The 26067-nt window shown below is 47.9% G+C and overlaps 1 protein-coding gene across 6 annotated transcripts in view; it reads left to right on the forward strand.

The window, feature by feature from the left end:
• The window catches only part of GOSR1 (golgi SNAP receptor complex member 1), a 46445-nt gene that overhangs the window by 3356 nt on the left and 17022 nt on the right, over positions 1-26067 (forward strand). For 4 of the 6 annotated variants that reach the window (XM_053367631.1, XM_053367635.1, XM_053367636.1 and 1 more), the window contains exons 2-6: positions 218-338; positions 1547-1634; positions 3528-3635; positions 5196-5287; positions 7075-7149. In XM_053367631.1, coding sequence (XP_053223606.1) covers positions 218-338; positions 1547-1634; positions 3528-3635; positions 5196-5287; positions 7075-7149 — 484 coding nt within the window. The remainder of the gene's footprint in view (positions 1-217; positions 339-1546; positions 1635-3527; positions 3636-5195; positions 5288-7074; positions 7150-26067) is intronic. The other 2 variants (XM_053367632.1, XM_053367634.1) reach the window with 1 other exon arrangement.

A 26067-nucleotide genomic window follows, 5' to 3' on the forward strand; every position in this document is an offset into this window, starting at 1 on the left:
ACAGATCATATTAGAAACATTGCATCTCATTACACTGTTGAAATTCGTATCCATTTTCGGAAACAGAGCTGAATGAAGCCTCTTTCTTTTTGCCCTTGAGGGCTTAGGAGCAGCAAAGTGTGTGTGTGTAGGTATGTAGGGGTATGGATGTGTATGTAGGGGTATGTGTGGGCAGGAAAGTCTCACTCCCCCTCCCCCCTTTCTCTTGTTGGTGCAGATCTGAGGAAGCAAGCCCGGCAGCTGGAGAATGAGCTGGACCTCAAGCTGGTCTCCTTCAGCAAGCTCTGCACCAGCTACAGCCACAGCAGCTCCCGAGAGGGAAGGCGCGACAGGTATAGGTACTACTGTCCTACTTTTCTTTTGTTTTTGACATTTTTACCATTTCAAAATAGTTTTTGTTTTAAACCTGTCTTTTCTCTATTCTTTTTGAGCTTCATTACTCAAGACTCCTGCCTTGTGGCTTACCTGACACAGTTTAGGGGTTGTGTTTGTGCCCCACCCACAATTCCTAATTGCTTTTACACTACCTAATGAGGCTACTTCTAGGGAGAGGCTTTGAGGGGCCAGGCAAAGAGGGCCGTTCTGCTTCCAGGTTCTTCCCACTTCTTCTCGTAGCTGCTGTTGGCCTGTCCTGAAACCATAGTGTCTGGGGTAGCTCATCAGTGCTGTACTTTCCAGATTAGGTGTCAGGAGCCAGAGTCAAGAGCAGGTCAGCAATAAAACACCTGGTGTCAGTGAAGCTGACTCTTTATTCAAAGGAACCAAAACGGTGCAGGCCTAGTGGTCACAGCAACTCTTCCCAGTAGGTCTTGCCCCACTGCTCCCTAAGATTCCTTCCCCAGCAATCTGAAGCTCCTTCGTCTTGTCTCTCTTTGCTCTGCTCTCTTAATTCCTCTGTGTGTTCTGGAAGACCAGCAGGGAGGGGAACTGGTCACAGCAGTAGGGAGAGACTCCCTGGCTGCTTCAACAACCCTCCTCCACTCCTCTCCAGCTTCCCCTTCTGCCTCTGATTCTGCACTGTCTTCTGCCTCAGCCTCTTCCTGCTCATTAAACACTGTTACCTATTCAGCTTCTGTCTCCTCCTCCTCCCATTCTGCTCCTTCTCCCTTTGACCACTCACTGTCCTCCCACCACCAATCCCTGGGCTCTGAGCCTTGTTCCTTTGAGGGTTCCCCGGCTGGTGCCTCCCAGCACTACTCTGCATCCAGTCAGTCCATGATAGCAGGAAGCCACAGCTCAGCATCGTGGCAGTTTAAAGGAACAAGCTGAAGAGCCTGGCAACAGCGCTTTTCCTCCTGTGCCTTTAAGGCCCAGGAGAGCACATGTGCAACTGTTTTTCCTCCCTCTCTGCAGGTGAGAACCACAGAGACTGGCATCAGCACCTGGGATTCTTGGGCATTTGCCTGTGTCCCATTGGTTTCCCCAGCGTTAACAGGGCCTTCTGGGATGCAGGGTTTCCCGTGACATTTTGTGACAATTAGGTGCACCTTTTTACTCTGCCATAATATTTACAGAGGGGTGTCTGTCTGTCTTTCTCATCACTCAGCTCCGACACAACCCCTCTTCTGAATGGATCGAGCCAAGACCGAATGTTCGAAACAATGGCTGTGGAAATTGAGCAGCTCTTGGGGAAGGTGAGTGGGATTTCAGCCAGTTAAATTCCCAGGCCTCTGTTGTGACCTTCAAGGCTTTTGACCCAAATTGCTGCTGGAGCAGCTTAAAAAACAACGGTGCAGAAAGTGGTGGCTCTGTTTCCTTAAAGTGTGTTTTCTCCCAAAAGCAAAAAAGTCATCTCCTGCCTGGAATGGATGCCTTTTCTGCTTCAATTCCCTTATCCACCCCCCCCTTTTTTTTTAAGTTGTACTCTACTGCTGTGATGCAGACATTAGGGAATTTCTTAACTGCTAAGAAATTTGTGATTAAATTAGTACTGAAGTCAGATGCAGATTGATGGTCCAGGACCCAGCCAGTTCTCTCCTCATTCCACGAGCCATCTCTTGGAATGACCTGATTATATATAAAAGTATCTACAGCTAGGTGGCTGTATTTATCTACAGCTAGGTGGCTGTAAATCATCAGAAATCCCAGAAGCCTAATTTCAAAGGTGGTAAGAAAAGGCCTTTTTAAAGTTGTTGCTGCTGCTGCTGTTAAACAGTCAGGAGCCAGAAACCCTTGCCAACCTATTGCAAGTCATACATGCTATATATTTTCCTTTATATACCATCTTGGAGAGCAATACTTGGGACAATTTTAGGTATTTTATGTTAGTTTTATGCTTTTTATTCATTTAGGTTTTACATAAGACACAAAAACAAGAAAATCACTGTTAGTGAATGATAATAAAATTATCTCATTGTTAATAACAGGAACCCTCAATGCGTATCAAATTGCAGTTTTACATAATTTAATTTAGATTTGTGCAAACTCATTTTATTTCATCTCCTTTTCATTTCATCTTTGTTAAGAGAGGAAGCTTTCTCTCCCTTTTTAAAGAGCCATGTTGTGATCTGCCAGGGTAATGCAGCATTTTAAGATTTTTTATGTTGTATTTTATCTGAGTAAACGTCCATTGACGGTGTCTTGTGTTAGTTCCATACTGTTAAACTTTTTTTTGGTTTGGAGTAGTCTGGTGAAGGCAAACAAACAAAGGAATCTACTACTACTGCACATCCATCTAGAGATGTTCCAGTAGATCCCAACATGCCTTCCACCCACCCCAATTTAAACCACCCGGAGGGTCTTGGAATGGCCTCTTTGCCTCCACCAGAACTGTCTGGTTGCTTTTCAGTCATGGGTTTTGCTCTTTACAAGCTCAATCCAAAGGGGGAGGCCTAAAAATGCCAGCGTATTTCACCCACACAAGAGTTGCAGTGCAAGGCTGGGTAACAAGACCTTTTTTAAATTCTAAACACTGATAGCTTTGTCTGATTTCACACTGTCATTTTTGAAGCACTTTGACATTGTTGTTGCTTATTTTACCACTGGTAGTTTCTTACCATAGATAGCCCTCAGATATGTATTCTAAAGAGTAGCATAGAAATCCTCAAAATACGGTGGTCTGAGTTGTTTGTGCACAAATTGCATCAAACTGTACTGACTCCACCATTGGAGCGGTATATCTCTGTATGCCTCCCAGTTCCTGGGAACTGGAGATGGGGATAATGGTGCTGTTGTCCCCAGGTCTTACTTTGGGCTTCTCACTGGGGCATCTGGTTGGCCACTGCAAGGAGAGGGTGCTGGATTGGCCTGATTCATCAAGGCTCTTGTAATGTTCTGAAGTCCCAGAACAGCATTGGGCCATAACAGTGATTATGGAACTGTTGAGCATTTGTTTTGGAAAGCCTGTATGTTTGTTTCAGAATGCCTCCTACCAGGATGTCTGCCAGCTTTTCTCTTCGTTAAAACAGCTGCTGTGTGCTCCAAAAAGCAGTGCTTTCCCTTTCCCTTTCCAAATGCATGCTCTTAACTTTCCTGTGGAGAACCTGTGTCCTGTCCAACCTGTGTGCTCCCTTTCCCCCCTCTCACAGCTCACGGGGATAAATGACAAAATGGCCGAGTACACCAACAGCGCCGGAGTCCCATCCCTCAACGCGGCTCTGATGCACACCTTGCAGCGGCACAGAGACATCTTGCAGGTAGGAAGAAGCTCTGGGGGTGATGCTCTGGTGTTTGCCAGACTCGGCTCTTTCAGCCTGTTTAGGGAAGTTTTTAATGACTGATGTTTTAATGTATTTTTAATCTTTTGTTGGAAGCCGCCCAGAGTGGCTAGGGAAATCCTGCCAGATGGGCGGGGTAGAAATAAATTATTATAGTGCAGGGGGAACTATAGTTCCCAGAATTCTTGGACGGGAGAGGAATGTGCTTTAAAGGTAGAGCGTTACAGCTGAACCAGGAATCTTGTTCTGTTTCACTTCAAACAAACCATGACCTTTCAACCAGCACCAAACATTGACTATGGATTTGTTTTGCATTCATCAGTTAGTTTGATCATTTATACGTGCTCTTTGCCTTTAAGGTAAGGTGTTACAACTGCGGAAGTAAATACACAACAATCAAGTATTTTTTAAAAACATACGTTTTGTGAAGCCTGCAGGTTGTATCCAGTGAGGTGGTAAGTTAAAGAACGCACAAGCTGGCAACCTTGCTGTGAAGTAAGTTGCACAATCTATCGTGCAATGAGTTTCTGCTGGCAGAACTGTTTCATTGCCTTCCTCAGTTGCACAACATTAAAACTCATCTGTCCTCTAGCACAAGAGCCTTTGCACTAGCGGACAGAGAATGTTGGATACAGCCCTGTGTGTCTTAAGAGTAGCCAGTGGACAGGGATGATGACCAGTTCCCTGTTTCTTGTACATGGAGAGGCAATCTCTTGAATAAGTGGGTCCCAAGCATCATAGGGCTTTTATACATCAAAACCAAGACCTCGAATTGGGTAGCTAATTAGCTTTGGGTGCAAATGCTTCAGGAGCAGTGTTTCCATGGTCCCCGGGTGAGAAGCCTAATGGAATTCTCACAGCTGCATCTTCCATTAGCTGCAGCTTCCAAGCCGTATTCAAGGACAGCATAGGGTGCATTGCAGAAGTCCAGGTGGGACATTATTGGAGCATATTGCAGTGGGCAAGCTGGACCTGTCTGGGACACACCTCAAGGCTATAGTGCTGGTCTTCCAGGGTGAGTGTCTCTCCTTCTTGTATAGTTTTACTTGTTCTGTGAGCTAGTAGGGAGGAGCAAATTGGTCAAGATTGATGCGTTCGCAGTACACAGTTAGCTACAGTTTACTCTTGTATGTGAACAAGGCCACCGTGTCATGTATGAAGTCCTGAACATCTGCTAGAGAATAAGTGTGACCCTGATCCTGTTCTTGCAGCCGCAACTGTTAGGCTAGAGTAGGCATCTACTGAGCCAGAGTCTTTGGTAGATGTATTTCTCTGTGAGCCTTAGTTTTACACCTGTTACATACTATAGGACAGTCGTCCCTAAGCTGGCACCCTTTGGGTGTTATTGGACTCCAACCCTCTTCATCCCTGAACACCGTTTGCAGGGCCTGCTGGGAGTTGTAGTTCAGAACATGTGGAGGAGGTCAGTGGGTTGGGAAAGGCTCTTGGATGATTTGTAACGTTTTGAGCTTCATCCTTAGAGGAAGAACAGCACTTCTCAAAGTCTAACACGCTTGGAATCTTTTGCTCTTGTTACAGGACTACACACACGAATTCCACAAAACCAAAACCAACTTCCTGGCAGTGCGGGAAAGAGAGAATCTCATGGGTTCAGTGCGGAAGGATATCGAGTAAGTTAGCGCTCTCTGCAGTTGGAGCGTGGCCTTCACCCAAGCTCCACCAGGGCAGAAAGGCATTTTTGGTGACCCAGAGCCAAAGGGTAAAGAATGTTTTTCAGCCTGAGGGCCACATTGCCTTTTGGGCAGCCTCTTGATGACCGCAGGCCATTGGTAGACAGAGCCAGAGGAGAAAGTGAGTTGGGCAGTGAAGGTTTGTTTCTACACAGACCCCTCTCCAAGTCAGCAGAGAGGCATGATCGGAGTCCAAGGACACAGTCCCAGCCAGGCAAAAACACTTGAGGAGGATGCAAAGCAGGGCCAGTGAGGGCAAGGCCTAGGGGGAGTCCCAAGGGCCTGATAGAAAGGCCTGGGGGGCCACTGGACTCCCAACTGCCATCGCACCCAGCCAGCTTAGCCCATTGATCAAGGACAATGGGAGTTGTAGTCTAGCAACATCTGGGGTGGCAAGATTGAAGAAGTCTGGTGTTATGGAGTTAGCTTTCAAAGGCAAGGCAGATCTCTGCTCTTTGTAAGAGACACCAAAGAGGAGCGGGGGGGGGGGGGGAGATGCAGCAAAATTTTCTGTTCCAATAAAACCTAGGCTGGCAGAGCATGGAAAAGATATGCCCTGGGAATTTCTCATTTGCTTCCCCAAAGCTGTGCAGGATTTGCCAACAGGGAGAATCGGATATTTGCTTAATGCAAGGAGCCACTCCCTGCTTGTGTTTTCCCTCCTGCAAATATTTACTTTCCTGGAGGCCACTGCTGTTCTGAACTGAGCTCAGCCTGTGGCTGCCTTCTGTCTGCTGAGAACCACAGAATAGCCTTTTGCCCTCCAGAACAGCAAAAGTAGCACTATGTTGCTGCGATTGGCAGCTGGCTTTTTCACAGGGGCTACAATTTGAATTGCCCAAATGGTGGAAGGAGCAGCGAGGCTGACCCTGCCTGTTGATTCACTCCCAGGAAACTTGGTGGCACAGCCAACATTCTGTTCTGCTGGGGCTTGGGGCCTGCAGACACTGTTAGAAACTGAGATATATAAAGGTATAGGGACCCCTGACCATTAGGTCCAGTCGCGAATGACTCTGGGGTTATGGCGCTCATCTCGCTTTATTAGCTGAGGGAGCTGGCGTACAGCTTCCGGGTCATGTGGCCAGCAGGACTAAGCCACTTATGGCGAACCAGAGCAGCGCACGGAAACACCATTTACCTTCCCGCTGGAGTGGTACCTATTTATCTACTTGCACTTTGAGGTGTTTTCGAACTGCTAGGTTGGCAGGAGCTGGGACCAAGCAATGGGAGCTCACCCCGTTGCGGGGATTTGAACCGCCGACCTTCTGATCGGCAGGCCCTAGGCTCCACAGCACCACCCATGTCCCTGAGATATATAGGCACCAAATGGCTCCTTGAACCAGGATTACAGCCACCAAAACAGAATGCCTAGTTGCCATTTTGTGGTGAGGCGGCTCTAAAGTCCTATTTTTCAAATGATGGACTGACTGTGATTGATTACCACTTAAACATCTGACTAGTTCAGATGACAACCTTGAGCTAGGTTACGAGCTTTCAGAACTTAAAGAAGAAAAGTCCCTTGATCCAGGGACAGTCCACATTTATACTGCCCTATTCCAACCTCTTTTTCTTAATGGTGACATGGACCATTCATAACGTAGGAATAGTCTTCTGTGAGCTGGGCAGTGGGGCGGGGTAAGTGAAGACAAGCTGCAACAGTTAACTATAACATGGTTCACTGCTCCTGCAATCTCATTTTGGGGGGACTTTCTACCTTTATCTTCCAGGTCCTACAAAAGCGGGTGTGGCGTCAACAACAGGAGGACAGAGCTTTTCTTAAAGGAACACGAGCACCTTCGGAAGTAAGTCTGTGCCTAGTATCCGATTATTCCTCAAAGAGAACCGGTCGCCACCCACGATACCTCCTGTCATAACCCACTGTCTCCTACATCCAGGGGATGTTTCCAGCAGGGGCGGCCGTATTAGTCTCCAGAAAAGCCAAGGAGCTTTGTGCCACCTTAAAGCAGTGGTGGGCACTGCCCATTGGGCCTGGTTAGGCAAAAATCAAGGAGCCCAACAGCAGGTGGCGCCAGAGCCAATGACAGGCAGAGAAAACTAATTCTGGCTTTGTACCTGTCCTCCATCCTTCTGATTTCTACGAGGTACAACACTGAGACTAAAGAGGAGGAAGATGGCAGGCAGGGCAACCTCCTGGATTGGTTATGAGTAGAAAGGCAGGCAGGTGAGGGGCTGGCTGAGAGCAGGCGCTGGTTGGTGGCGCACAGTCTCATTCATCCAGATGGACAATGTGACCCTGCTGGCTGGGGTTGATGGGAGCTGTAGTACAAAACAGCTTGAGGGCCACCGGTTGGCAAAGGCACCCTTGCTCAAATGTCATTTTTTTACAGCGGTACTTAGCAATGTACAGCTCAGTTGCCTACACAGACTTCCCTTACATTATTTAGAGTGTTCGGGGGGAAAGCAAATCAGTGAAAACGCTTTTTAAAAAAACAACGTACTGATTTCACTGTGCCTTTGAAGAGCTGCACACACAAATAATGTGCTTCCCAGAGATAATGATATTATTATTATTATTATTATTATTATTATTTATTTCACTTTTAGATTTTAGGCATGTTTCTGTCCCTTCCCGTTGCACAGCTTCACTTCCAGTGTGCGCCTTCATTAGGCTTCTGATTAATTTTATGAAACTGCATTCCTAAAAAAAATCTGCAGGGAAATGTGATAGCAGCAGGATGCTTTCTGCAAAAGCCATAGCAGCATGTGGGCTCCAGGGGGCGCTCTTCCCCTCGAGAAGAGCCGTTCTCCAGTATCTGCTCCTGGTGAAGGCAGTTTTGTTATTTTCTGTAATCAAAGGTGCATGAAAACCTCTTACAGGAAATGGCTTTTTAAATTTTTGCTAGCTTGTGATAGGCCAAGGAATCTGATAAACCGTGTCTGTGCATCCCTCAATTTCCCCGTGGGGCTCTCGCTGGCATTTGCAAAGTTTGGAAGGGCTGAGGGAGGGGCAGCCATTGATTTTCACTTGCTGGATGTCTATTGCGAACGGATAATGGGGAAATGTTATTAGTTAGGCGTGTCCTGAAGCTTTGAGCACCTTCTGGCTTTGAAACGTCGGTGGAGGAAGGGAGCGTGCAGTGTGGTGTAGTGGGTGGAGCAGGAATAGGGGACCTGCGGGCTATTTGGTGGCTGGTGTTCATTGGGACTGGTAGGATGTAGGGCAGCGGTAGGCTGAACAATGGGAAGCAGCGTCGTCCTTGCGATCAGTACTTTGCCAAGTTAAAGCCAATTCTGCCCTAAGAGAAACTAGATTATGTGACCTGCATAAATCATTCTGCATGCTCTGTTCCCTAGGGAGGGGAGCCATGAGCTGCTCAATAGGGCTCCGAAGCACTCCCCACCCTCCCCTGCACCCCATAATAGCAGCCCCACTGTCACCTCTCTGACTACTGAGATTTCAGCAGATAGGTGATGTGCCTTATAAGGACTCGAAACTTCATATTTAAAGGCCAAAGGCCAAAGTTCTCAGCAAGCAAAATTCTTCACCTGATACTACATTCTGCCATCTGTGGATTTTTACTTCCGTTGTGTTTGAGGAACTTCTGCACAAATCCCATTGTGACAAACAAGGAGCAACTCCCATTTATCATGGTTTATGGCAATTTCTGTGCCAGATTGATTCCTGGTGCATTGTGGCCCCTCATGCATAATTTGCAGGTATCGCAAATTTGCAGGTACAGCACCTGTCAGGCAAGTCCCCAAGGACCCATTTATCTTGAATATTCTTAATAAGAAAGCGCATGACTTTAAGTGTGTGTGTGTGTGTGTGTGTGTAGTTTGATGGATATGCCACAAATCTTGACTAAAAAAAGACATCTATTCATCACATCTTTTCTAATACGGTTTTTGACCGAAAGCTAATTGAGTTGGCTGCTGAGGCTGATAAAACACTTTCTCAATCCATCTCGTGGAAGACAACCTCCCTTTCCCTTTCCAGGTTGATAGAGGACAGGTAGATTCCCTTCCTCCCTTGAGTTTTAGGAAGTCATCCATCAGTTTCTGGCCAGATGAGAGGAGCAGTCCCTCTCCTCCACTAGAAGTCTAAGAATATGAAAAGATAAGAACTCTGCTGCATCAGACCAGAGGGGGGGCATCTTAGTCCAGTATCCTGTTTTCACAGTGGCCAACTAGGTGTCTATTGTGGAAAACCCACAAGCAGGATCCAAGCACAAGAGCGTTCTCCCTTCCTATGGTTTCCAGAACTGGTAAACATCGCTGTCTCCAACCGTGGAGGCAGAGCAAAGCCATCCTTGCTGGCAGCCATCAAAAGCCCTCACTGAGCTTGTCTAATCCTCTTTTCAAGCCATCCAAGTTGGTCTCCGTCACAGCCTCCTGCAGGAGCGAGTTCCATAGGTTAACGATGCCTTCCGTGAAGAAGACGGACTTTCTTTTATCTGTTCTGAGTCTTCCAACATTCACCCACAATTCTAGCGTTATGAGAAAAGGAGGAAACTCTTCTCTGTCCAGACTCTCTTTAACTTCTTATGTGGCCAGCCTGAATACTTTTGCTTGACCCAGGGATCCAGGCACTGCTCTCTTTCCTCGCGGCCCAACCCCACCTCCTTCCTCTGCTTAATTGCCACAGACGTTTGCGGCACTCTGGGTGGGTGGCTTGTCAGGATCGATGCAGTTCTGGCCCTGCTGCTACGGGACTGGAGGGCTTTTCTGGCCGGAAAGCCTTGTGCTCCTAATGCAATTTCCTTTTGAGAGTGGGGCTCTCCAGCCCAGAGCAGAGAGAGAGAGAGAGAGGCAGCAGCAGCTGTAGTGCGGCAGCTTTAATGGTGGAGATTTGCAACCTTGCATCACCCCAAGAGTATTTTGCCTGTAGCTCGGTGGCATTTTGCCTATTTTATTATTATCATTTACAAAAATGTAATATCCAAGGCTTTGAGGCTAGAGTGCTTATAGCATGCTTGCATTCTTTGAAACCATATAGAAGATACCTTGTGGTTACTGATTCCTCAGCTGTAGTTTCCCCTACCTTCCCTGATTGCCAGCTGGATAGTGCCCTTCCAAGGTCCGGCCCTCTTTCGTTTTCCCCATGGGATGTTTTCAAGCAGTGCGTTTTCCATCCTGCTCCATCTCATGGAAGGGCTAAGGGGCCCTTCAGCAGCATTCGTTTAGACAGGCCAGGTGGAGGGATCGGAAAACCCCACCGACGCCTGTGCAAGCCTTGATGTGTGTCGATGGATTCTCTGCTCGGGAATTAGCTCTGTTGTTTCAGCCTTTGCAAAGGAGACCGCAGCTGCTGGGTAGCTTCCACTCAGGAGCTTACCTTACCGGTAGCCACAGATTAATGGGCTCGTTTCCAAACACACAGGGTTGTTTTGCAACTGTTCTTGAAGCCCCTAAATATTCATTTCCATTTATTAGACTGATTCGTCGTTTGTCACCCAAAGGTCTCCGAGCATCTTACAACAAAAGAAAGATATACAATACATAGTACCATGGGGGGGAAGTTGGAGGGGGGGAAATCATGTAATACATTAATATTTCATATAAGATGGCATCCGTTTTGTAAAAAAGTGAAATAATAAACAAAGCGATACTCAGATCTACTAATTAACAAATAAACGAAACCTCAACCTCCCCCTAGACCCAAAATCATTCACACTGAACCAGCAATTTCCCCCCTTTAACCTCCGCAACCCACCCAGGAGTCTGGGGTCAAGGCCAGCTGTTATAAATCTGTGTCCTCCAGGGATGGTCCCGCGTCTCTCCTCTCTCTGCAGGAGGTAGTAGTAGCAAAGCAGGAAGATGGTAGCTGCTGATGGGGGTGCAGATGTCAAGGCTGGCTATTCCGAATCGGGTGGTGGGTGGGAGGGAGCAGGGTCCTCAGGGGATGTATACAGGCAGCTCCCATTTTGCACGCGCGGCCACTGAGGCATATGCCATTTTCAGCCCCAGAGGAAGGTGGGGCAGAACATCTGCTTTGCATGCAGAAGGTCCCAGGTTCAATCCCTAGCATGCCCAGGTAAGGCTGAGAGAGAGACTCCTGCTTGAATCCCTGAAGAGCTGCTGCCGGCCACCTTGCTGAGCTAGATGGGCCAACGGACCAACTTCATTTCAGGCAGCTTCCAATGTTCCTATTTAAATTAGCCTTTAGTTCATAGCCATGAGGACTGGGGTCTTGCTCTATGTTACAGGAAGGACCAAAGCTCAGTTGGCAGAGCATCTGCTTTGCATGCAGAAAGTCGCAGGTTCAATCCCCAGGGGCATCTCCAGTAGGGCTGGGGAAAGGCTCCTCCCTGAATCCCAGGAGAGCTGCTGCCAGTCAGTGTTGACAGTATTGAGCTAGAGGGACCAGTGGCTTGACATGCTGCCTTGGGCTGGTGGGAGCCATAGTCCAGAACATCTGGAGGGCACCCAGTTAAGTAAGGTCAAGTTAGAGCCTTAAGCATTACACCTGGCGCTCCAGACTGCTCTCTGAAACAAGTGGGTCACCCCAGAAATTGTGGCTTTGGAAGGGACCCCCGGGGGTCATCCAGTCCAACCCCCTGCAATGCAGGAATCTAGCAGAGCATCCCTGACAGATGGCCATCCAACCCCTGTTTGGAAACCTCTGCTGAAGGAGAGTCCATCCACCCCCTTTTGAGGCAGCCCGTTCCGCAGTTGAGTTGGAATCCGAATGTTTGTTTGCATTAGGGATGCCCAGGCAGAGATGCTCCTCTGCCCAGGCTGCGTATGAGTAATAAGTGAAGCAGCTCCTGGGTTTCCTTGATGACCAGCTCTGCAAAGCACCTCTCCCTTTCCCTGCCCCACTTTCCCCGGCTAATACCCTTTTAGGCGAGCAGAGTAAATAATTCATCCATTTGTGTGGTTCTCCTTTCTCCACCCCCCCCACGGCCTTCCCTCCTGTAGCGGGCGAGGCTTTCCATCAAATGGAGGCACAGGGCTGGGTGATGAATGGACAGGCTTCAGCTGCTCATCCTGCAAAGTGCTGGGCTAAGAGGAAATGAGTTTGTCAGTTCAGCACTCGTGTGTGTGTGTGTGTGTGTGTGTGTGTGTGTGTGTGTGTGTGTTTGGAGAGTGTAGCCCTGAGAGCTTCTGAAGCTTAATGGCTTATGGGGGAGGAGTAATTTCCTAAATCAGCACTGAAGGAATTCATTTGTATGTGTAAAGTGTTTTTTTTTCTGGGGGGGCAGTATAGAATACCAAGGATGGTTAAAGCCTGCCTTCTCTCCATGAAGACCTGGTTTACCTCTGAAGGGTGGAAGCTCTTGGCGTCAGGCCTTGCTATGTGGCCTTCACTGAATGCCTGCAGTTCTGCTCCCCCCACACGGAAAAGGTTCAGAAAAGGGCAGCCCAATGTGTTCAGGGGAGCGTGGAGCAACTCCCCTATGAAAGAAGCCAACTTGGATGGCTCTAAAAGAGGATTGGACTTATACATGGAGGGTAAGGTATTAGATCCAGTCGTGACCGACTCTGGGGTTGCACGCTCATCTCGCTTTATTGGCCGAGGGAGCCGGTGTACAGCTTCCGGGTCATGTGGCCAGAATGACTAAGCTGCTTCTGGCGAACCAGAGCAGTGCACGGAAACACCGTTTATCCTCCCGCCGGAGCGGTACCTAGTTATCTACTTGCAATTTGACGTGCTTTCAGACTGCTAGGTTGGCAGAAGCAGGGACCGAACAACGGGAGCTGAACCCATTGCGGGGATTTGAACCGCCGACCTTCCGATCGGCAAGTCCTAGGCTCTGTGATTTAACCCACAGCGCCATCCACGTCCCTATACTCGGAGGGTAGATAACAACTATTATTACTATTACTATTACTATTATTATTATTACTATTACTATTTTATTTTACTTTTTATATGCCACCCATAAGACTGGGTTGCCTCAGCCACTGTGGGTGGCTCCCAGCAAAATATGAATAGCACAATAAAACATCAAACATTAAAAACATTTTCATAGTTATCTGGTGTGCCTCTGTGGAAACAAGATGTTGGACTAGATGGGCTATTGGCCTAATCCAGCAGGCTCTTCTTATCTTTTTATCTTGCTACATTTGGGCATTGGTGTCTCTTAGAGTAAAGGCGAGTCAAGGGAGGGCGTTCCGCAAACGGGGAGCCACCACCAAAAAGGCCCTGTCACAGGTCAATGGCCGTCTAGCAGAGCATGGCTTAGAAGCATGGCCCACCACTGGAAGCAGGAGGCTGGTCTGGGGTGGCTGGCCCAGTAAGGCAGCAGAGGCAAGCAGTGGGATAACTTAGGGACCTGGTTCTCCACAGGAGGCACAGATGCCCCATCAGGTCTGCTGGTCCTTGAGGGCTTATTCCAGGGTTTAGCTTTCCTAGGCAGTCGCCATGTGGAATATGCATTGGTATAGTGAGGGTTTTTGTAGCCATCCATGCCCACTGCGTACAGGAACCAGCAGGAAGTGACGTCTACTGATTCTCCTCCTCTCCACCACTGTTGCGAAGGGTAGCAGACTGGTGAAGCATGAGGAGAAAGTCCAGGGTGAGCCCCCTTGGTGGGGTGGGGGCCCTGGCAGATGCCCTGCCATATTGACCGGTGGGGCCACCCCCCCTCCCCGTCTCCCCCCTCAGAGTTCCCATTTATGGAAACAATGGCTGTGATGGAGGAGCACAGTTACATAACGGAGCCAGGCAGGTCCTTGAACAGCTTAATTAGGGTTTTTCTGCGTGCGCTCGATGCTCCAAGGGGCAGAGGAGCTCTCCTGGGCTTCCTTATTATTACCGTTACTATTGTTGTTGGTATTTATAAATAACCAGCATGAAAGGCAGATGCGGTAGAGAGAGCGGGCTTGCTTGAGCATCATTAGTACAGATAACAGCCGGTCTTTTATGTCTGTACGTGCATCTCTTTCATCTGTTTTCCCTGGCAAGGGATTTACCCAATATATATATATATGAAAATCAGAGTACAAGAGCTAGTACAGCAGTTTTACTTATATATATATATAGAGAGAGAGAAAACTCTCATGCACGCACAATAACTCGTGCAGCAGTTTTCTCTTTATATATACTAGCAACTCCCCATTTGCATATGGGTTGCGTTCCTGGTCATTGCAAATGCCAGCCCGTTCCGCCACCTTCCAGGGCCAAAAGTGGTGTGCATGTCAGCAGTCACACATTAATTGGACGCATGCAGAATGGTCTCTGCTTGTATATCAGAACACAACAACTTGTGCAGCAGTTTTCTCTGTATATACTAGAATACAAGAACTCATAGAACTGTTTTCTCTCTCCCCCCCCCCCCAATATATATATATACAAGAACTTAAACAGCAATTTTCGGCAATTGAGACCTGAGGTTCCACCTTTAGCCCAAAAAGCATTTTGGGGACCCACTTTTTTTGTTAATTGTTTATTTGTACAGTGATCATGCTGTGGCTTTGACCCACTGCAACCCAGTAGTTCAGGAGTTGAGAAATCTACCCCCCCCCAGGGGCCGCATTCCTTCCTGAGCAACCTTCTGGGGGAAGCAGCGGGTGCAGATTCTGTACCCCCTCCTCTCTCTATTCTCCACCCAGGAGGCATGACCATAGTTCAAGGACACTTTTCCCAACCAGGCAGAAGCAGTCATGGGAGAATGTGAAGCAGGGCCAGGGAGGGGTGTGGCCTTGAGAAAGGAGGCGTGGCTGGGAAGGAGGCGTGGTCTGGGGAGATTCCCGAGGGCCACATAAAGAGGCCCAGGCTTGAGGGTCCCCGCCTTCTATCTACTTGCGGATTCTGACCAGTGCTGTCTGGGGCTGATGGGAGTTGCAGTTCAAAACACCCAGAGAGCATTAGGTCTGCAAAGGCTGGTACAAACTGATCCTAATATATTCTTCCCTGTTCGATTCTTACGACTGCCAGTTCATAAGGACGAAGAGCGCCTGGTCACCACGCTCTTTAACATTTGCTCTATTAGATTTTCATCGTATTTTGTGTATTCCAAGCCCCAAATCACGGGCAGAGGAAGGGTAATAGAGGGTGGGTGCAGACAAATCTGGTTATGCCCTTGGCTTTCCTTTTGGTTGGCAGTTTGTGTCAGAGGAGGTGAGCTTCCAGCCAGTGGAGGGGAGAGAAATGGCATTGTTGCAAGACTTCCTTGGGGTGGCGTTCCAGGGCAAGCCTCCCTAATGGCAATACGTATTTATTTGCTTGATCGTAAACCCACAGCAAATGCGCATTGTTTAGACCAGGTGTGGCAGACCTCAGCCTTGCAGGGTGCACTTTGTTCATTAGTTACTGGAACCCTGGCGTTGACAGAGTGAGGTGTGCAAGATTGGAGCTCAGGAGGCAGCACCTTCTGCCAAGACAGACCATTGTTCCATCAAACTTATTGTAACTTTGCCCACACTGGCTGGCAGTGACTCTCTAGGGTGTCAGTCAGAGATTGCCCTTGACCCTTCCTAAGTTTGAACCCAGGATCTTCTTCACGCAGATCAGGTTTTCTGCCAATGGGCTCTAAATTTTATGGAATACGTAAATAAACAGAGTGTAGGGTTCACAGGCACCTCCCACGCGCAGGAGTCTGGCTGCACTTTGCCCAAAATACCTTTATCCTTATGGCGCTTCTGCCTCCAACCCACCCACCCTTGGTCCTGCCAGCAGAGTCTGCAAAGGGCTCCAATGGAGCCTGGCTCTAACTGGACGAGGAGTCTCGACTTGCCAGAGTGCAATGTAGCTTTTAAGAGCTCCGATAAAAGAAGCCCAGTTTGGCACTTCTAAATCTCTTGCTCAGCTAGGAAGATCACTAAATAAAGCTGCCATCCTATCCTACCTGTTCTCTCCCAGATGGGCAAGGTGCTTCTCTTTCTCTCTTTCTCCCCCGTTTTCTCTCTCTCTCTGCAGAGTTTTGAATCACCCTGGTGCTTTGCTATTTTTGATGCTCCGGTGGCTTGAACCAAAATATACTCTTCTATAAAAAATAAATTAAGTGTAGGAAAGCAAGAAGGGCTGCTGTTGGAACTGCAGAACACACACCTTCTTCTCCAGCTGGTTCCCTGTTGAGTTTCTTTCTTGCTTTGTTTCTTGTAACTTGGAAAGGATGCAATAAGGCTAATGTTCCTTGAAGCTTTGGCAGGATGACTTGTGTCTTTATGAAGGTTCTGCTTGCGCTGTGGTGAGGTCACGGTGCTGACTCCCTGCGTGGAGGAAAGGATTCACAGCTGGATGTTGGAGAACTCTCCCTTTGCATGCAGGGCGTTCTGGGTTCAGTCCCCAACAGCATCTCCAAGTAGGGCTTGGAATGTCCCTCCTTGAAACCCAGGAGATCTGCTGCCAGCCAGGGAAGGCAGTACTGAGCTAGATGTCCCAGTGGTTTGACTCAGCAGAAAACAGCTTCCTCTGCTCCTCTTTAAACCATCTCCTTATTTCGAATCATGACGCGGGTAGCGCTGTGGGTTAAACCACAGATCCTAGGAGTTGCTGATCAGAAGGTCGGCGGTTTGAATCCCCGTGTTGGGCTGAGCTCCCGTTGCTCGGTCCCTGCTCCTGCCAACCCAGCAGTTCAAAAGCACGTCAAAGTGCAAGTAGATAAATAGGTACCGCTCCGGCGGGAAGTTAAACGGCGTTTCCGTGCGCTGCTCTGGTTCGCCAGAAGCGGCTCAGTCCTGCTGGCCACATGACCTGGAAGCTGTACGCTGGCTCCCTCGCCCAATAAAGCGAGATGAGCGCCGCAACCCCAGAGTCGGCCACGACTGGACCTAATGGTCAGGGGTCCCTTTACCTTTACTTATTTCGAATCATGAGGGCTAGCATCATGATTCTAGGGAAAGGGCCGCAGCACAGTGGCAGAGCATCACCTTTGCATGCAGAAGGTTCCAAGTTCAATCCCCAACGGCATCTCAAGGTAGGGCTGGGGCAGAACCCTGTTTCAGATTCTGGAGAGCTCCCAGTTAATGCTGACAATACTGAGCTAGATGGACCTGAGAGCCGACTCAGCATAGGACAACTCCCTGTTTAAATCAGTCCTTAATTCAGAACGCTTAGGGGGCTTCCTGGGTTCCTATTTCAGTCCTTTATTCAGAGCCATGAGGACTAGAATCTATGTTTCTTTTCAGTCAGTTCATACAGTCCTGAGCCTGGTGAACCAGTGGTCAGACTCTCAATGAGGCAGGCTTCCTATGTTCCTTCCCCCGGTGAGGATGGCTCTTGGCTATTTTTTTAAAAAGTTCCAGCATCCAGATCTTATTACTATTCTCCCTTGAAGTGTATGTACCACCTGCCTCTGCCGCCTCTTGCCCAAGCCTGGAATCTGATGTCAGTCTGACAGTGATTTCATTAAAAAGAAAACCCAACCAAAACAAGAGAGAAAAGTAAGTTTCTGATCCTTAGTAGATAGTTGTTTACTCCATGCTTTAATTTAAAAAGAGAGAGAGAAGCAAATCAGTAAAAGCTGGATTTTGAGATCCTTAGTCATTGAGCAAATGTGCCTACTTTGTTTTGCATAACTCTGCCGAGGTGCTTAATTTGTTCCTGTTTTGCTAATCACAGGGAGGGAGGGGCAAAGGCCAACCATTTAGCACCTTCCTAAGTGTGCTTCTAAACCTGATCTCCCCCTCCCTGGAGGATGAGAATTGCCTTAGGCAGGAAGTTTTGTTTTGGAAGCATCTGATTCTGCGGGGAAGGAGTGGTTGGAAGGAGGCATGACTTAGGTGAAATGCTCTGGAATGGCTGTTTTCAGTGTTTACTTCTGCTGGTGCGGCATAATGGATGAGCCCAACTTCTTCTGGGCTCTGGGTATGTGCTGGTTACTGAGGCATCTGTGCCTGCGTTGACATTCTTGTTTGAATATTATTGGATACACCTTAGCAGATTTATTTTGCAAGTTAAACTTAAATTTTATTTCACAGAATTATTATACCAATTATTTTTTTAATAAAAAAATAATTACAATTAGGTTGTTGTAACCCATCCTGGGGCCTGCTGGTGAACGGCGGGTAATAAATTTAATTATTGCTATTATTATTATTGCCCCTATGAGGTTTAGGCTGCGTGTGTGTATCAATTCCTCTATCTCTATACATGCATATTTATATTTTAAATAAAATCAGAGGGCAAAATTGTGTCTATTCGCGCAGAATCGCTCTCATTCCTAATGGCAGGCTGACATTTTCCCATCCTCACTATAGCATCCTTAAACCCCCCCATGCCTTCTTTTGATTAACATTCAGTCTGATAAGAATATTTTCCTTTTTTTAAGCCTCCCTTAAAACTTTCTCTCTTCTTAGTTTGTCTTAACGAAGGCCTCAGTTCCTCCCCCCACCCCGTTTCCTTTGAATTATTCTTAATTACAAATCTCTTTTTTTTATGTGGGTGGGTGTCCCTATAGAGCTCCTCAACGGTGGTTCCTTTCCAGCAGATTTCTCTGGCTCAGAGCTTTGCAAGGCTGTGAAAAAGCTGAAATGGGTAAGAGTGGGGGTGAGAGAGAAGCTTTGCATAGTCCATTAGTGAATTACCGGAATTTGTTCTGACAGATGTGGTTGGTGGTAATGACTTACATTAATGCCCGCCCAGTTTTGTTTTTAAGTTCATTTATCCTGGTTCCTGGGGGAATCTGCTGCAATTACATGGGAGGGTCAGTCTCTCCAGGAACTGGCCTTCCAGGGAGGAGGGTGGGTGGATCCTGGCTTTGGCAGCGCCAGGGAGCAGGCAGATAGGCTAGCCTGGGCCCACCTCCCCACCCCCAAGAAGAGTGCATAGCCTCCCCCTTCTTCTTACACACAGGGAATCATGGAATCAGAGAACTGTAGAGTTGCACGGGGCACCCAAAGCATCATCTAGTCCAACCCTCTGCAATGCAGGAGTCACAACTTAAATGCAATAAACTTCCCATGCGCAGAGGATGAAGAGGGAGTGCTGAGTCCCTGTAAAACAGAGCTGTCGCTTTGGAAGACTGGTGGAGATGCTTACATCACTCCCCCCCCCCCAAGCACACCCCTTTTAAAATGTGTTTTTTTGGGAGGGTTATTGGGTTGTTGTTTTTATTTTTATTATGTATTTTGTGGTTTTATATTTTGATTTTATTCTGTGAACTGCCCTGAGACCTCTGGGTATAGGGCGGTATATAAATTCAATGAATGAATGAATGAATGAAACCTGGTGCCCTCCAGATGTTTTGGACCACAACTCCCAAACATCTGGAGGGCATCAGCTTGAGTAGGCCGGCTTAGAGTAAGGTTACCAGACGTCCCCATTTTCCAGGATTTACAAATCAGTCCCCATACAAAATCCATTAAAGTTGAAAAGTGTCCCCGGATTCATTGAAAAAAATCTGGTAACCTTAGCTTAGAGTGACCTCCGCACCAACGCTAATCGCCATTCCTGTCTTAACTGGCGGACTTGAAGTGGCTTTGCATTTTGAGATGGGGCCTGTCCCCCCAAATCCTATAGGACCCCTCCACTTCCTCCTTACCCCCTGCCACCCAGTGCATCTCTGTTCACGTTGAATGGTTCATGGAATGATAGAGGGCCTTCTCAGTAGTGGCGCCCACCCTGTGGAACGCCCTCCCACCAGATGTCAAAGAGAACAACAACTACCAGACTTTTAGAAGACATCTGAAGGCAGCCCTGTTTAGGGAAGTTTTTAATGTTTGATGGATTACGGTATTTTAAAATTTTGTTGGAAGCTGCCCAGAGTGGCTGGGGAAGTCCAGCCAGATGGGTGGGGTATAAATAATAAATATTATTATTATTATTATTATTATTATTATTATTATTATTATTGAATCTTAGAGTTGGAAGGGTGCTCCTTCTGAGCTTTAGCCAGCCTGACTTTCGCCCTGCAACTGTTGTCTACTCATGTATACTTCCCCTTTCTTCCATTTCTTATATAGCGGTACCTCGGGTTAAGTACTTAATTCGTTCCGGAGGTCCGTTCTTAACGTGAAACTGTTCTTAACCTGAAGCACCACTTTAGCTAATGGGGCCTCCTGCTGCTGCTGTGCCGCCGGAGCACGATTTCTGTTCTCATCCTGAAGCAAAGTTCTTAACCCAAGGTAATATTTCTGGGTTAGCGGAGTCTGTAACCTGAAGCGTATGTAACCCGAGGTACCACTGTACATGCCTTCCTTAACTCTCAGGTCATTTATAAGCTCCTTATGCAGCCACACCGGTTTCCTTAGATGCCTCGCACTTTTCTTTCTTGTTGGTATTATCTGCATTTGGACCTTTAATATTTCTCCTTACAGAAACTCCCATCCTTCTTGGACTCCCTTCTCACTGAATATTTCTGACCACGGGATCACACCCAGCTTTTCGAAACCGGCCTTCTTAAAGTCCAGAGTGCATGTTTCTCTTGCCTCTGTATCCTGAAACCCAGGAGAACATGAGCACTTCCACCCAAGTTTCTGAGCACTTCATCAGTCAGTTCCTCCCTATTGGTGAGGACCAGGTCCAAGATAGATGATTCCCCTTGTTGGTTTTTCCAGCTTCTAGGAAATGAAATTGTCGGCGATGCAGTGGAGGAACTCTTGGCAGAGTTTGAGTCCCAACAGATACTGGGGAAGTTGAAGTCCCCCATGATTGCTATTTCTCTCCTTTTTTAATGTTTGGTAATCTGCTCTCATAAGGCATCATCCAAGTCTTCAGTCTGGCTTGGTGGTCTATAGCAGACACCCACAGTAAGGTCACTGTTGTTTCTCTCTCCTACAATTTTTACCCTTATACACTCCATCTCCTTTTCGTGTTCCAGGTCACGTATTTCTTCACAAATGTACACATCCATTATATACAACGCCACTCCTCCTCCCTTCCTGTTTGGTCTATTCCTTTTGAACAGGTTATACCCCTCAGTTCCTACATTCCAGTCATGAGTCTCATCCCACCAGGTTTCAGTACAGTGGTACCTCAGGTTACATGTGCTTCAGGTTACATACGCTTCAGGTTACAGACTCTGCTAACCCAGAAATAGTACCTTGGGTTAAGAACTTTGCTTCAGGATGAGAACAGAAATCGTGCTCTGGCTGTGTGGCAGCAGCTGTAGGCCGCATTAGCTAAAGTGGTGCTTCAGGTTAAGAACAGTTTCAGGTTAAGAATGGACCTCCCGAACGAATTAAGTTCTTAACCTGAGGTACCACTGTAATGTATTTGGCCTTTTCAGTAATGTATTTCAGGTCGTATTTGCTATCCTGTGCTAAGAGCTCAAATTCATCTTGTTTCCCATACTCTGTGCATTTGTGTAGAGACAACTGAAACCATGAGTCGTTCCCTCCAGCTGCTGCCTTCCTGCAGTTTCTTTCCCTTTAGCAGGTTTCTGGAGCACCACCTCAATTTCCTGTGCATCAGTGAAGCTATTATCCCCAGTGCCAGGTTGCACGGTTCGATCCCTGCAAGCGGCTCCTTTATTCTTAAGCACAGTTCTTTTTCCATCTTAGTTCTCCTTTGCGGCCTTCTGCTTGGGCAGGAGAGCAGCGCTCCCCTCCACCTGCTCTCCAAACGCAAGTGGCTCAGCCTTGAAAGCAGCCTTTCATCTCCAGCCGTTAGCAGCTTTGTAACTTCCCTTCTGCAAATCATGGGCTCTGCCTCCGTCGTGCTGCATGGAAACATCCTCACTCAAAGCCGTACATTCCAACAACACGTAAATGAGGATTGTCGCTGGTCGGCTCTGTGGATATTTTGGGATGGCGATGGGATGATGTATCACTTACATTGTTTCAGGAGTCACAGCACTAAGCCCTGGAGCTCTGACGGCCCCAAGGACGTGCCCACACCAGCTGGTGGCACCAGGCAATAACGGGGGGCAAAGTGTATATTTCTTCACCCCACACATTCGATTTCTGAAAGAGAGATAACTTATTTCAGAGACCACTGGGTTACAGTTAATGTACTTGTCACTTTCTTGCTCCACCCAGTGTGTGAGGATGAGAGTGGGAGCATCCTCTGTTCATAGGGTTCCTGGCTGGGTTGTCTTCCTTCAAGCATCCAAGCTGGAGCGGTGGTCTGGGGCTTGGGTGCGTCCAGGAATCTCCGCAGGCAGGCAGGCTTGGCAGAATCTCTGCTGGCAAGTGCTCTCCCTGTTGCAGGAACAGCAGGATAGAATTGCAAGCTTAATAAATGAACCACGGCTGCAAAGGATTGAAATGAGGTGCGGCCTTGTCAGAGCTCATGGTGAGCGGACTGAGAATGGACGAGGTCCGTCACGGTTCGGGGACACATTGGCAGCCAGGTAAAAACGCACAGGATACAGAACGGGGCTAGAGAAGAGCATGGCTTGTGGAGAGTTTCAAGGGCCAGACAGAGTGAACTGGAGGGCCATAGTTGATTGGTGCCAGTTGAAAAGGGAACATGAGTCTAAGAGGTCTAACTTAGGGCTGTCATATGTCTAGAATTTCCTGGACATATCTGGGATTTGTCCGTCAGAAACAAATGTCTTGGAAACAAAAAATGTCCAGGAAAACAAGTGTTGATTTTTTCCCCCCAGATTATTTTGCAACTTTTGTGTCCGGGTTTTCACTTTTTGAAATGTGGCAACCCTTTCGAACTCATTGAAGGGTCTGGAAACCAAGCCTTGGTAGGGATGGTTGAGGGAGCTGGGTATGTTCAGCTTGGAGAAGAGAAGACTGAGAGGTGATATGAGAGCCAAACATCAGAAGGGCTGTCACATGGGAGATGGAGCAAGCTTGCTTTCTGCTGCTCCAGAGGGAAGGATCCGAACCAATGGATCCAAATAACAAGAAAGGAGATTCCGACTAAACATTAGGAAGAACCGTGTGATGGTAAAAGCCAGACAAACTCAGAAGGTGATGGACTCTTCAAAGGATGATTTTAAACAGGTTGGATGGCCACCTGCCAGGGATTCTTTAGCTGTGATTCCTGCATGGCCAGGGGTTGGACTAGATGACTCGGGGGTCCCTTCAAACCCTATGATTCTATGAGGCAGTTCTTCGGGAATTCCTTTCCAAAGCCACGATTGACTGTAAACAAGGTGCTTTGTGTTGGGTCATCTTTCTTGGAAGACGCCGGCTGCTGCTGTTCTTGGATCCGGGCCATTAGCTTGCATCAGCATCTTTATACGCCATCCCTTTCCAAGAGGCGTGTTGTTGTTGTTTTAAAAAATGTTTCTGTCAGCTCTCCATCTGTCTTGCCAGGTAAAAGAAGAAGGAGAAGGGTGGGGAGGGGTAAGTTGCATGTTTGGAGCACATGGCAAATCCATTCCTTATCAGTCCATTTTTAGCTGTTTTAGAAGGTCTGGCCCTTAGCAATTTCCAGAATGCAAAAAGAGCCCTGCTGAATCAGGCCAAAGGCCCATCATCGTGTTCTCACAGTGGCCAGCCAGGTGCCCCTTCTGGGAAACCCACAAGCAGGATCTGGGCCCAAGAGCAACTCTCCCCTCCTGTGGTTTCCAGTATTGAGAAATTGCTGCTTCAGACCGTGAAGACGGAGCATAGCTACCCATGCTTAGTAGCCATTGACTGCTTGAATTTATCTAGTCCTCTCTTAAAGCCAGGACGCGGGTGGTGCTGTGGGTTAAACTACAGAGCCTATTGGGCTTGCTGATCAGAAGGTCGGCGGTTCGAATCCCAGCGACGGGATGAGCTCCCATAGCTCGGTCCCTGCTCCTGCCAACCTAGCAGTTCGAAAGCATGTCAAAGTGCAAGTAGATAAATAGGTACCACTCTGGCGGGAAGGTAAATGGTGTTTCCGTGCGCTGCTCTGGTTCGCCAGAAGCGGCTTAGTCATGCTGGCCACATGACCCGGAAGCTGTACACCGGCTTCCTCAGCCAATAAAGCGAGATGAGCACCGCAACCCCAGAGTCGGCCACGACTGGACCTAATGGTCAGGGGTCCCTTTACCTTTACCTCTTAAAGCCATCCATGATGGTGGTCCTCGCTGCCCCCCGCAGGAGTTAGCACCATAGTCTAGCTTTGTGCTTTTCCTCGGAAAAGTGCGAGCCGCAAACTCTCCTTGGAAGGTTTTGGAAAACGGCCCGGATTTCCTCGCTCTCCCCCACCCACCGCCCTGTTGCCTTTTGAAAATATAAACCCAGCTTTCTTGACGCTGCTGCTAATTACTCCATTAGTGCATATGGGGCTTGTTTATTTCTCTTGATCTTAAAACAATGCGGGTGCCTACTGAGAAGGCCTCTCTCTGGGGCTGTGTCACCAGCCCCGTGTACTTTGCAAAAGCATTTCAGCTCCAGATCAAACGGGGCACGTGATGCGTCTCCCGTGGCACCTGGAAATCTAGGTCTGCCATTAGTTGTCTAAAATGTTAAGAATTCTAGAGTTGGAAGGGAACCCCAAGGGTCATGTAGTCCAGCCACCTGCAGTGCAACCCCCCAAATGCTTCTGTTTTGAGAATCTCAATCAAAAAATGTGTGGTCAGGTAGATGAGGCCCAAGCCTGTGAACTTTGCCCATCCATACCATCCATTTTAAAGCACTCCACTTTAAAATTCACAGAGAACCCTGGAAGCTGTACAGTGGTACCTCGGGTCACATACGCTTCAGGTTACATACGCTTCAGGTTACATATGCTTCAGGTTACAGACTACACTAACCCAGAAATAGTACCTCGGGTTAAGAACTTTGCTTCAGGATGAGAACAGAAATCGTGCTCCGGCGGTGCAGCGGCAGTGGGAGGCCCCATTAGCTAAAGTGGTGCTTCAGGTTAAGAACAGTTTCAGGTTAAGAACGGACCTCTGGAACGAATTAAGTACTTAACCCGAGGTACCACTGTAGTTTGTTTTGAGTCCTGGGAATTGTGGTGCTGTGAGCTTAACGAACCGCCATCCCCAGGATTCCTTGGGGGACTGTTAAAGTGGCGTAACCAGAGTTCTTTAAACATGCCTACCTTCTTCATGCAAAGTAGATGCTCTTCCACTCAGATACCTCTTCTGCTGCGTCCAGCTAGCTGTGTGTTGTCTACACTGACTGGCAGCAGCTCTCTGGGGTTCCAAACAGAGGAAGGTCGCCTAATCTTCATTTTAGTTGGAGAGGCTTTCAGGAGACCTTCTGCATGCGAAGCAGGGGCTTTAACCCTTGAGTGTCCAGAGGAGCGTTGCTGAAATTCCCAACAGGCGTAGACGCATCCTTTGTTATCTAAACTAAAACCAGAGACACACTTCACCACTTTCAGCCAAGCTGGTTTTGTTCCAAAGCATGTGGAGAATTTCCCATCCTCAGATGTACACCTGGGTTGCATCCGAGTAGACTATTGTATGTGGGTCTTCACATGGTTGGACACTAACCTCCTATGTTTCTGTATTGGGGAAACACCTTCAGAACAGTAACTCATACAGAGAGGCAACGTTCTCTTTTCTTTTCTGTATCGTACCATCCTTGATTTATTTTCTGTATGATTATTATTTTGCGACCCCTTTTCCATGCGCTTCCATGATATTACTCAGGGGTGCCATGCGTGCCAAAGTAGGAATCTGTTGGCTTTCTCCCCCCTCCCCACTCCTCCGTTCCACTCCTTAAATTAGATAAAATATGGGCATCTTGCTTTGGCATCTGCTCCCTGCAAGGGGTTTAAATATATTTTGAGAAAATATGGGGCAGGTGGGAAGGGGGGGGGACTCTGCAAAAAGTTATGTTGCCTTAGGGAAGCGTTCTGCTAAATGTGGAAATCCATGCACTGAGATGGGGAGGGGTGGCGGCAGTGGGGGGGGGAGCTTTTTGTAAAACTTACCAAATGAGCAGATTCTCTCTCTCTCTCCTTCTCTGCAAACTGGAGGCGGAATCCTGCTCTCGTGGGGCTTGCGGGCTCTTTCTCGGAGCTCAGCAGCAGGCTGAAATCAGCA

Source organism: Podarcis raffonei, chromosome 15 (assembly GCF_027172205.1).
Source record: "Podarcis raffonei isolate rPodRaf1 chromosome 15, rPodRaf1.pri, whole genome shotgun sequence".
In the NCBI taxonomy this organism is placed as follows: domain Eukaryota; kingdom Metazoa; phylum Chordata; class Lepidosauria; order Squamata; family Lacertidae; genus Podarcis; species Podarcis raffonei.